The sequence below is a fragment of the Tupaia chinensis genome, unplaced genomic scaffold (assembly GCF_000334495.1).
Source record: "Tupaia chinensis unplaced genomic scaffold, TupChi_1.0 Scaffold144255_1, whole genome shotgun sequence".
In the NCBI taxonomy this organism is placed as follows: domain Eukaryota; kingdom Metazoa; phylum Chordata; class Mammalia; order Scandentia; family Tupaiidae; genus Tupaia; species Tupaia belangeri.
In genome coordinates, this window is record NW_006204113.1 from 1,498,689 (window position 1) to 1,511,775 (window position 13,087).

At 48.1% G+C, this 13,087-nt stretch overlaps 1 protein-coding gene across 2 annotated transcripts; it reads left to right on the forward strand.

The window, feature by feature from the left end:
* The first annotated feature begins 270 nt into the window (after positions 1 to 270).
* NOLC1 (nucleolar and coiled-body phosphoprotein 1) lies at positions 271 to 11,044 on the forward strand. Of its 2 annotated transcripts, none has more exons than XM_006166339.3 (13): positions 271 to 450; positions 2,790 to 2,845; positions 2,959 to 3,101; positions 3,204 to 3,337; positions 3,680 to 3,845; positions 6,815 to 6,933; positions 7,050 to 7,185; positions 7,491 to 7,619; positions 7,817 to 7,924; positions 8,021 to 8,668; positions 8,838 to 8,944; positions 9,764 to 9,856; positions 10,020 to 11,044. In XM_006166339.3, exons 1-13 carry the CDS (start codon positions 331 to 333, stop codon positions 10,176 to 10,178), a joined length of 2,118 nt encoding a protein of 705 aa, XP_006166401.1. In that variant the 5' UTR covers positions 271 to 330; the 3' UTR covers positions 10,179 to 11,044. The 2 variants fall into 2 exon arrangements, with proteins under 2 accessions (XP_006166401.1, XP_006166402.1); XM_006166340.3 differs by having other exon boundaries at positions 2,962 to 3,101.
* The last annotated feature ends 2,043 nt before the right edge of the window (positions 11,045 to 13,087 follow it).

The window sequence follows — 13,087 nt, forward strand, 5'->3', positions numbered from 1 at the left end:
TGCAAGGGGAAAACGCGCGGGAAATCCAGAGTTTTCCCGCCACGGCCAGGGGCTGGGCTCTTCACGTCAGAGCTCCGCCCCCACGAAGTGGCGACGGGCGGGCTCTGCCCTCACCAACATGGAGACGCAGATGGGACCGGAAAGAGTTCCTACGTTTCGCCTTGACCCTGCCTCCGACGGGGAGGCGGGGCTGCCCTGTCGAGTCACGTGTCTTCCGCTCCGCGCCCGCGCAGCGCGATGACGTCACACAGCCCGCCTTCGCCCCTGTAGCGTTACTGAGTTCGCCAGTAGTGGTGCGTCGGCCACGGTAGTGACGCGCTTGCCGGGAGGATGGCGGACGCCGGCTTGCGCCGCGTGGTTCCTAGCGACCTGTATCCCCTCGTGCTCGGCTTCTTGCGCGATAACCAACTCTCGGAGGTGGCCAATAAGTTCGCCAAAGCGACGGGCGCTGTAAGTTTCGGGCTTTGGGTGCAGGCTGGTGTGGGATGATCACCAGGCTCCAGGCCCTGACATGCTTAGGTTTCCGGTTAGAGAGGTCTGTGGGGTCTGTGGGTTTAATGTCTGCGAGGCCTTGCGCCGACCCCTCGGAGGTAACCGGCGAAAGACCGAGGCCTTGGTATTTCCTGTTCCGGCAATTCTAACTAGGTACCTCTGAGTCTTGTTGCTTATATCTGGTAAGGCTTGCAGCACCGGCAACGTGGGACACTCGTGGCCAGGTCACATGGCTAGTAGAGTGCAGCAAGGAGCCAGCGCCGTGTCCCACGCAGAGAATTGGCAGCGCGTGGTTCTTTTCGTGGTCAGAGGCAAAGCTTGATGATTTGACCTTACCTTGAATCGCATTTTTCCCAGACTCAAACGATAAATGAAACTGCCTTAGAAATGAAGGCTGGAATTTTCATTAGTGAGAGAGAAAATGAATGAGAGTAGAGGCAGGGTTCTGCCTTTGGTTATGTTGAAGAGGGGGTTGTTAGGGCGTCATACATAGCCCTACCATTGAGGCATAGCAGTGATGAGCTTGGAGGTTTGACTTATGGGATCCCACAAGGCCCAGTTTGGAACCAGGCTCTGCCACTTTTTATATATGTGACCTGGCATCTTGCTTAACCTGACTTTATTTCTATGGGGACGTTATCTTCCACTTTATAGGGTTTTTGTATTTCAGAAGGATAGTAATTTACCAAGTACCAGTCCTAGTGCTGGTTCACAGGGAGCCACTGTAAGTGAAAGCCGTTATGATAGGACAGTTTAGGAGGTTCTGAACACGTGTAAGAGCAAGGTGAGTAGGAACATGAGATACTTGGAATCTGTATCTCAAAAAAACACACAGACCTGCATGAGAAACCACCTCGGAACAGATAGCCTTTGGTAGGGATGGTGGCGTGACCGAGGCTGCACAGGAAGGGGTCAGATCAACTTCAGCTTCAGGACTTGGCACCGGGACAGTCTGCCATGGAGTGTTTCCATGATGGAATTGGGCATTTCAGAGTGAGGCTTCTTTATGTGTGTGATAAAAGGTAATCAGTGTGGGGACCAGCAGGTGGCGTGGTTGGTAAAGTGCTGGACACGCCTCTCTCTCTCTCTCTGTCTCTCTCATCACATTAAAATAAATGAATAAAATTTAAAATAATTATTTTTTAATAAAAAGGTAATCGATGTGAAGGGCTTACTACAGGCCAGCCACTATTTCCAGATGTTAATCTTTACATTATCTCTTATCCTGTCGACAAATTAATAAGATGTTTAGTATTAATTCTTTTGTAGAAAACACTCTCAGATTAAGTGATTTGCCCAGGGTCACAGAGTAATAACTGGCAGAAGTGAGTACAAGTCTGTACTTGTGTGATTCAGAGCCTGAACTCTTGTATGTACTGTAATGCCTTTTTTCCCGTGGTCAATTAATACTTTATATTAGTAATATCTAATAGCTGAGTGCAATTCTTTATGCATGGCATAGCTTATTTACCAGTCTTCTCTTGGAGGCTTACTTGCATTGATTTGGTCCTATAATCTACACTGTGGCAAACACCCTCTTGTAGTAGTGTTTGTGCCCTTGTTTTTCTGGCTGATTAAAATCTTAGGGGACCAACAGATGGTGTAATGGTTACATCATTGGACTCCCACATAGTTGACCACAGTTCCAGTCACAGATCCAGTAGCTTAAAACTCATGCAGGGTTGGGACCAGCAATTGGCGTAATGGCTATTTTGCTGGACTTCCATGTGGTCAACTGTGGTTCGAGTCTCGGACCTGGTGGCTTAAACTCACGCTAGGCGCGTGTGCGTGTGTGCCCAAGATCCCGAGAGGAGAATGAAGAAGGGATTGCGATGTGGCCATCCTCCCCTGGGGGGTGATTTCTCTCTTTCTGTCTCTCTGGTGATAGTACATGCCTTATAGCAAAAATCTCTCACCCAAAAAAAAAAAAACAAAAACCAACTTAGATAATATTGGGTCACTGGGAATCATGATGCATTTTTACTTAGAAAAAAAGAAAAATATGTTATCACCTTCCGAACAACCTAATACATAGCTAAACTAAAGAGAATGAGCTTTTTATAACAGTTTGTTATCAAACAAAATACAGGTTGTCTGGAAGGAACACAGATGTTACCACAAACTATAGGAATAGTTTGAGTTTTTAGTACCCCAAATTGGAAAATATACAAATAGAATATTTTTCTCCCTAATTTCTTCAGGTCAGAAAAGACCATGAAGATGTAATAACACAAAATACGATCTCTCCTAGAATGACCAGGGTAAAACTTCCTTAACCCAGCTCTTTTGTCCTACAGACGCAGCAGGATGCTAATGCCTCTTCGCTCTTGGACATCTATAGCTTTTGGCTCAAGTAAGCCTTCTTTGTTTCACTCTTAGTTCCTCTCCCCAGGGGGGGGCTAGACTGTGTTCCTTTATTTGGGGAGGTCCCAGTCCCCCAGAAGTTCTTAGCCTAATCTATTTCAGCAGATCAGCCAAAGCTCCAAAGCGCAAGTTACAGGCAAATGGACCAGTGACCAAGAAGGCTAAGAAGACTTCGTCCAGTGACAGTAGTGAGGACAGCAGCGAGGAGGAGGAAGAAGCTCAAGGGCCTCCAGCTAAGAAGGCCGGTAAGGCAGGGCAGGAGATCGGGCTTGGTGACTCCAAGAAAAGGATTCGTAGCCTGCCGACACCAATGGCAGGTTCCTACTGAGATCTGTGCTTTTCTTCAGCTGTATCTGCCAAGAGGGCCGGTCTGCCCCAGCATCCTGGAAAGGCTGCAGCCAAAGCATCGGAGAGCAGCAGCAGTGAGGAATCCAGTGATGAGGAGGAGGAGGAAGAGGACAAAAAGAAAATAGCAGTCCAGGTTTGCAACTTTGGGAAGGAAGGATGTTACTTAAGGGTTTGGAAAGAAGGAAACTTAAAATCTTAGCTTCTGACTAGTGACCAAGGGTTGATTGTGGCTATATAATAGGTGACTGAAGGGGAAAATCTGGGGGAATTTTCAGGGAGGCAGTAGAAGCAACAGGGACATTATCAATAGCTGAGTTTTCTTGTTCATTATTTTATGCCCTCCATGATTTCTCCTGCTTAGCTCTCCCTTGTTCTCACTGCTCCAGTAGGCTTCTAAGAAATAAAGGAGCTGAGGATGCCCTTTGGGTACCCAGAGATTCTAGCTGACTTCTCTCTTTATGTCTTTTTTTAATAGAAGGGAAGTAAGCCCCAAGCCAAGGCAGCCAGAGTTCCTGCTAAGAAGGCCAAGAGCTCAGATTCTGATTCTGATTCAAGCTCAGAGGATGAGGCACCAAAGAACCAGAAGCCAAAGACAGCACCTGTGGCAGCTAAAGCTCAGGCTAAAGCCCCAGCCAGACCAGGTACCATTTCTGTTCTCAAGAGGTTAGGCTGGGGACATACTGCTCTGAAAATTGGTGTTAAAATTGATCACTAAGCACAGGGATGAAAGGTGACTGATTGGACCAGCCAGGTATGTGGGTAAGGTGATGAATGCCACGTGGCTGTGATTTGAATCCTGGATCCCATGACTTCAAAAATGTCGAACGTGTTTATGTGCATACCTAAAATCCCAAGAGGGGGCAACCAGGTGGTGTGGTTAAGGCAGTGGATCACACATGGCTAACTCCATGGCTTGAGTCTTGGACCTGGTGGCTTAAAAAGAACATGCCATGTGTGGGACCAAAGTCCCAAGAAGAGAATGGAAGAGAACACTTTTCCTCTCTCTGTCTCTGGCAAGCCTGTGTGCCCTGTAGAAAATTTTAAAAGGAGAGAAATGTTACTGGTGGTTGAATTGTAATAGAGGAACTAATTAACATCTCTTTTTTTTTTTAAGCTTTTTATTAATAATTTTTTTTAGGGGCTAGCAAACAGAGAAATAGTCATTGTAGCAAGCAAAAATGTATTGTTAAAAGATGTTCTGGGACCAGCAGGTGGTGGTGTGGTTAAGGCGCTGGACACTCCCACATGGCCAACCAGGGTTCAAGTACTAAATCTGGTGGCTTGCTTTCTCACTTCTCTCTCTCACTCTTACCCTCTGTCTCTCTCTGGTCAAATTAAAATAAAATAAAATAAAATAAAATAAATTATGAAAAAAAACTGAGATGGTTTAAAAAAAAAAAAGATGTTGTGAGGCATAGCAGATGGCATAGTGGTTACATCGCTGGACTCCCACATGGCCAACCACGGTTTGAGTCCCAGATCCATTGACTTGAAGATCACTCTGGGCACATGTGCCTGCATGCCCAAGATCCCAGGAAATGGAGGAGAAGGGATTGCATTTCAGCAATCTCCAAAGGGAGTGATTTCTCACTTTCCTTCCAACTGTGTGTGTCTGGGAGTGCACATGCCCTAAGGCAAAATCCACCCCCCCAAAAAAAGTGTCTATTTGGCATTGTTTAGTTGCATTCCACATGTATTTTATGGTCCCATAGATTCCATCTCTCTGGACCACCTCTAAGTCTATTCCTCGTGCTTTTCACTACCATTTTTACCCCTGCTTCTTTGTTCTGTAGGACCAATGAGAATTTTTTTCTTCTGTGACATCCTTGTGATAAAAGTTATATGAGCTTCTTTGAAAAGAGGTTAAAGTGAAAGACTTTGGAGGGTATATTTAAATGTGTTATCTTTTTTTTTTTGGCTGCAGGGCTTATGCTCGCTGGAGAGAGACAGAATTGACGAATCACCCTCCATGGGTATGACCGTGCACAGTCCATTCTCTATTCTCTAGGGATTTTGGACACACAGTGCCTTAACCACCACACCACCTCCTGGCCCCATGTCACCCTTTTCTGGAAAGGTTTTGGCTCCTCTTTGGATCTTGGGCACGCATGCACATGCACCCAGTGTGAGTTTAAGCCATCGGTTCTGGGACTGGAACCACGGTCAACTACATGGGAGTCCAGTGACATAGCCATTATGCCAATGCTGGTCCCCATCCTTTTTTTTTTTTTTGAGACATTTTTGCTATAAGGCAGTTGCACTTGCCAGAGAGAGATAGACAGAAAGTGAGAAATCACCCACCCAGGAGGCATGGCCAGCTGCAGTTCATTCTCCTCCCAGGATCTTGGGCATGCACGCACATGTACCCAGCATGTGTTTGAAGCCACCTGGTGTGGGACTCGAACCACAGTCGGCCAGTGGGAGTCCAGTGATATAACTGCTGTGCCATCTGCTGGTCCCTGTTTTGTTTTGAGAGGTTTTTGCTATAGGGCGCGTGTGGTCACCAGAAAGACAGAGATAGAAAGTAAGATATCACCCCCTTGAGGGGATGGCCACGCCATAATCCCTTCTCCTCCATTCTCCTCTGGGGATCTTGGGCACTTATGCATACGTGCCTGGTGTGAGTTTAAGCCACCAGGTCTGGGACTCGAACCATTGTCGACTACACGGTAGTCCAGCAACGTAGCCATTACACCATCTGCTGGTCCCCCCTCCCCTTTTTTTAAGGGATTTTTTTTTTTATTATTTGCTGTAGGCCTCGTGCGCTTTCTGGGGAGACAGAAGAGACAGAAGTGAGAAATCACCCACTAGGGGAAATGGTTATGCTTCGATTCCATCTCCATTCTCCTCTCGGTACTTTGGGCATACACACACACACACATACCTGGCATGAGTTTTAGGCCACTGGGTCTGGGACTCAAATTGCATTCAACTACATGGGAGTCCAGTGACAACCATTATGGCGCTTTCTGGGGAGACAGAAGAGACAGAAGTGAGAAATCACCCACTAGGGGAAATGGTTATGCTTCGATTCCATCTCCATTCTCCTCTCGGTACTTTGGGCATACACACACACACACATACCTGGCATGAGTTTTAGGCCACTGGGTCTGGGACTCAAATTGCATTCAACTACATGGGAGTCCAGTGACAACCATTATGCCATCTGTTGGTCCCAGGAGTTGTCTTTTAATGTCTAGACCATGGCTTTTTTTTTTTTTTTTTTTTTTCTCTCTTTTGGAGAGGTTTTTGCTATAGGGCACGTGTGGTCGCCAGAGAGACAGAAAGCAAGAAATCACCCCCCCCAGGGGGGATGGCCACACCACAATCCATTCTACTCCATTCTGTCAGGATCTTGGGCATGCATGCACTCGCGCCCGGTGTGAGTTTAAGCCACCTGGTCTGGGATTTGAACCGTGGTCGACTACATGGGAGTCCAGCGACATAGCCATTATGCCAGCTGCTGGTCCCAGACTATGGCCTTGTTTTTCATACTACTTTGAAGTGCAAAGAATTGGTAGATTCTTCGGTTTTGCTCTAGTAGGAGAAAGGTTTTTTCCCACACCCCTCGGACTTGCTTTTATTTTACTTATTTCCCTTTTCTTCTTAGGTGCACCAGCTCGAGCAGTATCTAAAGTAGCCAATGGCAAAGCAGCCAGCAGCAGCAGCAGTAGCAGCAGCAGCAGCGATGATTCAGAGGAGGAGAAGGCAGCAGCGAACCCCAAAAAGGTCTGGGCGGTAACTTCTCTCAGGGAAGAGGTGACCAGGGCTGGTGTGCGTGTCTCTCATTCCGCCAGATCGGTTGGTCAGCATTTTTTGATAATGGATTTTCTCTCTTAAATCAGACTATCCCTAAAAAGCAAGTTGTGGCCAAGGCCCCAGTGAAAGCAGCGGCAACCCCTGCCCAGAAGAGTTCCAGCAGTGAGGACTCCTCCAGTGAGGAGGAGGAGGAGCAGAAAAAACCTGTGAAGAAAAATCCAGGTGACAGGACGTGGGAGTCGGGCTGAGTGGCTCTGGCCAGGGCCCAGTTGCAGTCAGCACCTGGACCTCTCCACAGCCCCTTGAGTGTCCCCCTGCATGACAGCCTCTCCCTGAGTTGCGTCCAGAGATAAGAGGGAGCCGTGGTGCATTCTGTCCCGTAGCCTCAGGTGGCACACGTGGCCTCCACCGTGGTTCAAGATGAGTCACACTCAAGGCAGGGTAATTAAGATCCATTTCTAGAAGGGAGCAGTGTGAAAGGATCTGTGTACATATTTTAAAACCACCACACTGTCCCTTTTATACAGGTCCCTATAGTTCAGTCCCCCCACCCTCTGCTCCCCCACCAAAGAAGGCCCCTGGAAGTCAGCCTCCTAAAAAGGCCGTGGAGAAGAACCCGCCCGCGGAGAGCAGTGAAGACAGCAGTGATGAGTCTGGTGAGTGAGGACTGCAGCTGTGCCTGGGTCTAGGGGAGGGCCTGAGAAATAAGGGGGAGAGACATCCTGGCCCACATTGGTATTTTCTGAAGCATAGCAGGGCCGAGGCTTTCCGTGTGTCTTCGCATTCTTCTTTGTATCCCTCTCCTGGTCGGGCTTTGGCTGCGGACCCACGTAACGCCACATAATCTCTCCAGATTCAAGTTCTGAGGAAGAGGAGAAACCTCCAGCTAAGGCAGTTACCCCTAAAGCGGCCACTAAACCAGCTCCAGCAAAGGCAGCAGAGAGCTCTACAGACAGCTCTGGTGAGGCGCACGGAGGCCCTCGGGGTGGGGTACCCTCTTCCGTGGGCAACTCGAGTCAGATTTGGGAGATGTTCATTCTGTCCCCTGTCCGTCTAGACTCTGACAGCTCTGAAGGTGGAGCTCCTGTCAAACCAGCCAGTACCACTAAGAATTCCTCAAGTAAGCCACTTGGCACCCCCAAGCCACCAGCTAAGCCAGCTGCCACTCCCAAGCCATCTGCAGGCAGCGGCCCGAAGCCTCTGACAAGAAAGGCTGATAGCAGCTCCAGCGAGGAGGAGAGCAGCTCCAGCGAGGAGGAGGAGGAGACAAAGAAGCCTGCGGCCACCCCTAAGCCCAAGGTGACTGCCAAAGCAGCGCCATCCCTGCCTGCCAAACAGGCTCCTCAGGCCAGAGGGGACAGCAGTTCTGACTCAGAGAGCTCCAGCAGTGAGGAGGAGGAGGAGGAGGAGACGACTTCGTCGAAAACCCCCATGAAGAAGCCGCAGAAGGCAGCAGGAGGCGGAGCCCCTTCCAGGCCAGCCTCTGCAAAGAAGGCAAAGGCCGCGAGCAGCAGCACTTCCTCTGATGGCTCCAGTGAGGAGGAGGAGGAGGAGAAACCCAAGAGCAAGAGCACTCCCAGACCACAAGTTCCCAAGGCCAATGGCACCTCTGCGCCGACTGCCCAGAATGGAAAAGCAGGCAGGGAGAGTGAGGAGGAGGACGAGGAAGAAAAGAAAAAGTCAGCTGCGGTGGTTTCCAAGCCAGGTCTGTACCCACAGCACCTACCCTGTGGTGTTTGTCTCCCCTGCCCCCAGTTCAGGTGAGAGAAGCTACTGGAGGATGAGTGGGGAGAGGAGGCTGCCACTGTGGACCCCCTGTTGGAAGCTGGGAGGAGAGACTACTGGTCTTCTGAGTCTAGCTTTCTGTTTCATAGGTTCAGGAAAGAAGCGGAAACAGAACGAGGATGCCAAAGAGGCAGAGACTCCACAGGCCAAGAAAGTGAAGCTCCAGACCCCTAACACATTTCCCAAAAGGAAGAAAGTAAGTCACCTCATTCTCGAGCTTGCCGTTTGAAAGTAGAAAGAGGGCTAGCAGGTGGCATGGTAGACTCCCACGGGGATGACCCTGGTTCAAATCCTGGATCTGGTGGCTTGAGAATCATGCTGGGTGAGTGCACTTGCATGCTTAAGATTTCAGGAGAAGAATGGAGGAGAGGAGATGACTTACCGTCTCGCTATCTCTCTCTCTCTCCAGCAAGCACACGTGCCTTATGGCAGAGATCTTTTTAAAAATTCAAAAAGAGGGGCCAGCAGGTGGAGTGGTGGTTAAGGGTGCTAGACTCCCACATGGCTGACTGCGGTTCGAGTAGCAGCTTGCTTTCTCACTCTCCCTCCCTCTCTCTCTCTGTCCCTCTCTGGTCAAATGTTAGTAAATAAATGAATGAGGGACCAGCAGTTAGTGTAATGGCTATGTCGGTGGACTCCCCATGTAGTTGACCACCATTTGAGTCCCAGACCCAGTGGCTTAAACTCGCATCAGGTGCGTGTGAGTGTGGGCATGCCCAAGATCCCAAGAGGAGAAGGGATTGCAGTGTGGCCATCCCCCTTGGGGGGTGATTTCTTGCTTTCTGTCTCTGTCTCTCTGTCTTTCCGGCAAGCGCACACACCTTATAGCAAAAACCTCTCAAAAATAAATGAATGAATGAATGAACGAATAAAGACAAAATAATTTTTTTTTTAATTTATAAAGGGAAAGGAAGTAGGAAGAAAACTGGGGCTATCTCGGCAGCTTTACCTGGCACGAGGGCACATGCCTGTTTCACAGATTCCATCTTTAATTTCCTACTTGATTCTTTTCTAGGGAGAAAAAAGGGCATCATCCCCATTCCGAAGGGTCAGGGAGGAGGAAATTGAGGTGGATTCACGAGTAGCAGACAACTCGTTTGATGCCAAGGTGAGAGAAGGTCTTTCCCGTTTCCAGGGTGGAAGAGAGAAATGGGTTCGGGTGGACAGGAAGCGCCCTGGACTCTGATATCCTTGAGCAGGGCATAGCAAGAACAGACAGTGACAGGACACCAGCGTCCTTCTGTGCGCTAACCGCCTCTCTGTATTTACAGCGAGGTGCAGCTGGAGACTGGGGGGAGCGAGCCAATCAGGTTCTGAAGTTCACCAAAGGCAAATCCTTCCGACACGAGAAAACGAAGAAGAAGCGGGGCAGCTACCGGGGAGGCTCCATCTCTGTGCAGGTCAATTCCATTAAGTTTGACAGCGAGTGACCTGGGGCCGTCCTTCACAGCCGGGGTGAGCATCTGAGACCACTCACTCTCTCCAGCGGACTGGGAGCGAACCCTCAGCTCTGATAGAGGTGGTCTTGGTGGGACAGAAGTTTAGAGTAGGTCCTAAGACTTTGCTGCGTAACATGCTCACTGGTCCTTTTCTGTGTTGCCAGTTTTTACAGATTGTTTTTTTTGAGTGTTGAGTAGCAGGGACAAGGTAAGGGGAATGTTTTTTAAGAAAATTCATTTTAGTTGATACCCTTCTTCCTGTCTGGAAAGTCGTCATACTGAGAAATTTGTATATTTTATATTAAATCATTTCCTATTGATTTTTGTTGTGATTTTCAAAGTGTCTCACAGATAAAATCTTAGCCCAAGACACAGTAAAGGGTCACGTGAATTTTTATAATTGGAGAATTCCACCTATGTGAATACCATACCACATTTCAGCTCCCTCCATGAGCGCCCCGGTGAGTTGAAGAACGGATAGTGTCTGTGAATCTGTTGGTTAGCATGTACTGTGTGGTTCGTCTTCCTCTGCCGGGTCTGCGGCTGAAGTTTTCAGCCTGCATGGACCTACCTGCTTTTTGGGACAAAGTCACTGTTTCCTTACAGGCAAAATTCTGGTGTGGTGTGAATGCTGTGGGTCAGTCTAAATATTTTATCTTCTGTAATTTTATCATTATTACATAATGTTGGCAATACATGTTTTGTTTTTTTCAATTTGAAAGCAGACTTTTCTATTGCTGAAAGGCATTTTCGACTTCTCAATCCTTACTAGTTAGTATTGAGTACTGAGTTAAGGACTGCATCTACTCATTTTTTATATTGCAGAGAACAAAATAACATTAATTTAATCTGAAAAATGCATATCCTTTGTATTTTTGTCCTAATACCAGTGATGACACAGTTGGTTTCATTGTCTAGATGTTTGGGAATCACTGATCAAGAAGTTAATAAAGCTATAATGAAAAACCTCAGTCCTCAGTGGGAGCTAGGGTAGGTTAGGGGAATTTGTAGTAACCCACGAATGTGCTAATGGAGGTGGAGGGCAGCTTTACAGAGCACGTTATCTGAAAAGACTGGAGTAGAGTGGGGCCTGGAGAGCGGCCTTGCAGGGTTCGTTTGATCGTTGGCAATGGAAACAGTGGCCGTGGCCCTTCCAGACCTTACTCATTGGTGCTGGGCTTCCCTGTAAAGCCAGCGAGCAGAAGAGATGTGACTCGGGCCCAGACACTGATGGGAGGCTGGAGGAGGAGACCGTAGTGGTGCCCAGCTGGAGCGGGGGTGGGGGGGCCACGAAGAGTTAATGCCCTTTCTACAGGCTAGGCTGGCCCTGTGGTGGGAAAGTGTGCCCCAGCAGCCATGGTAAGGCCTCCCCTTGTTTGGATTCCACACTTGCTCAGTAATCTGGTTTTCCATATAACTGCCTCTAGGGGGAAAACGTGTTCGTGCTGACATAGGTATTCCATCTGCATGGTAAAAGTTCTATGTCTTACTACAAAACAATAAATTGGTTTGTTTGTAATGTGTCTTGAGTTTTATTATTGATACTAAACCTCTCCCACTTCCTACACAACCCAGGTCAACTTGGGTGCCAGGTAGAGGGTTGGGATCCAGACCTGTGAGCTTGCTGCAGAGGCTTCTTGGCCTTCGTTTGCGGGCTCCTGACTATAGCTTCTCACGGTGTCTTTTCCAGTATGTATTCTAGTCAAAACTGGAGGTTGGCAAAATTACCTACAAGCTAAATCCAGCCCATAGCTTGTTTTTGTATTATCTAGAAGCTAAGAATGGTTTCTACATTTTTTTTAAAGAATTATTTTATTCAACTTTATTTATTTCAATTCGATTAGAGAGGGACAGAAGCGAGCGAGTGAGAGAGAGAGAAAGCAAGCCGTCAGGTCCAGGACTTGAACTTCAGTTGGCCATGTGGGAGTCCACCTTTGACCACCACACCTCCTGCTGACCCCTGGTTTCTACATTTTTTTAAAGTTAATTTCTTTCCCAAGGGGCCGGCAGGTGGCATGGTGGTTAAGGGCTCTAGACTCCCACATGGCCGACCACAGTTAGAGTCCTGGGCCTGGTGGCTTGCTTTCTCTCTATTCCCCCTCCTCCTGTCCCTCTCTGGTCAAATTTAAATAAATAAATGAAATAAAGTTCAATAAAATGATTCTTTAAAAAAATTTCTTTCTGGGACCAGCAGTTAGTGTAATGGCTATGTTGCTGGACTCACACGTAGTTGACCGCGGTTCGAGTTCCGGACCCAGTGGCTTAAACTCATGTCGGGTGCGTGTGCATCTGTGCCCAAGATGCTGAGAGGAGAGTGGAGGAGAAGGGATTGCGGCGTGGCCATCCCCCCTGGGGGTTGGTTTCTTACTTTCTGTCTCTCTGTCTGGAGAGCGCACACGCCCTATAGCAAAAATCCTCTCCAAAAAAAAGAAAAAAAATTTTCCCAAGAGAGATTGGCACTCCACACCTCAACAGGGTCCTCATGCCAGTTGGATCATTGGCTTATGTGCAGTCCCTTTGTGTGTAGGAAGGCCTTTAGACGTGAAACCAAGACCTTCCTGTCTGAGACCAGCATCATGGAGGGTTGTCTAAGTGCCACGCAACTGCTACTGACCCTGTTTTGGTTGGTTGGTTGGTTGGTTGTTTTTGCCATGGGGCGTATGTGCTCCCCAGAGACAGTGAGATGGAAAATGAGAAATCACCCCCTTGGGGGGATGGCCATACTGCAATCTCTTTTTTTTTTTGAGAATTATTTTATTGAACTTTATTTTTTATCCACCCATTTATTTTCATTTGACCAGAGAGGGACAGAGTGAGAGAGAGAGGGAAAGTGAGAAAGCAAGCCACTCAGTCTGTGAATTGAACCATGGTTGGCCATGTGGAAGTCAAGCGTTCCCAAC

Coding starts and splice junctions, on each gene's coding strand:
- NOLC1 (XM_006166339.3), top strand. CDS start 331: ATGGCGGACGCCGGCTTGCGCCGCGTGGTTCCTAGCGACCTGTATCCC. Junction 3,338..3,679: donor AAAAGAAAATAGCAGTCCAG/GTTTGCAACTTT, acceptor TTTTTTTAATAG/AAGGGAAGTAAGCCCCAAGC. Junction 7,620..7,816: donor AGACAGCAGTGATGAGTCTG/GTGAGTGAGGAC, acceptor TAATCTCTCCAG/ATTCAAGTTCTGAGGAAGAG.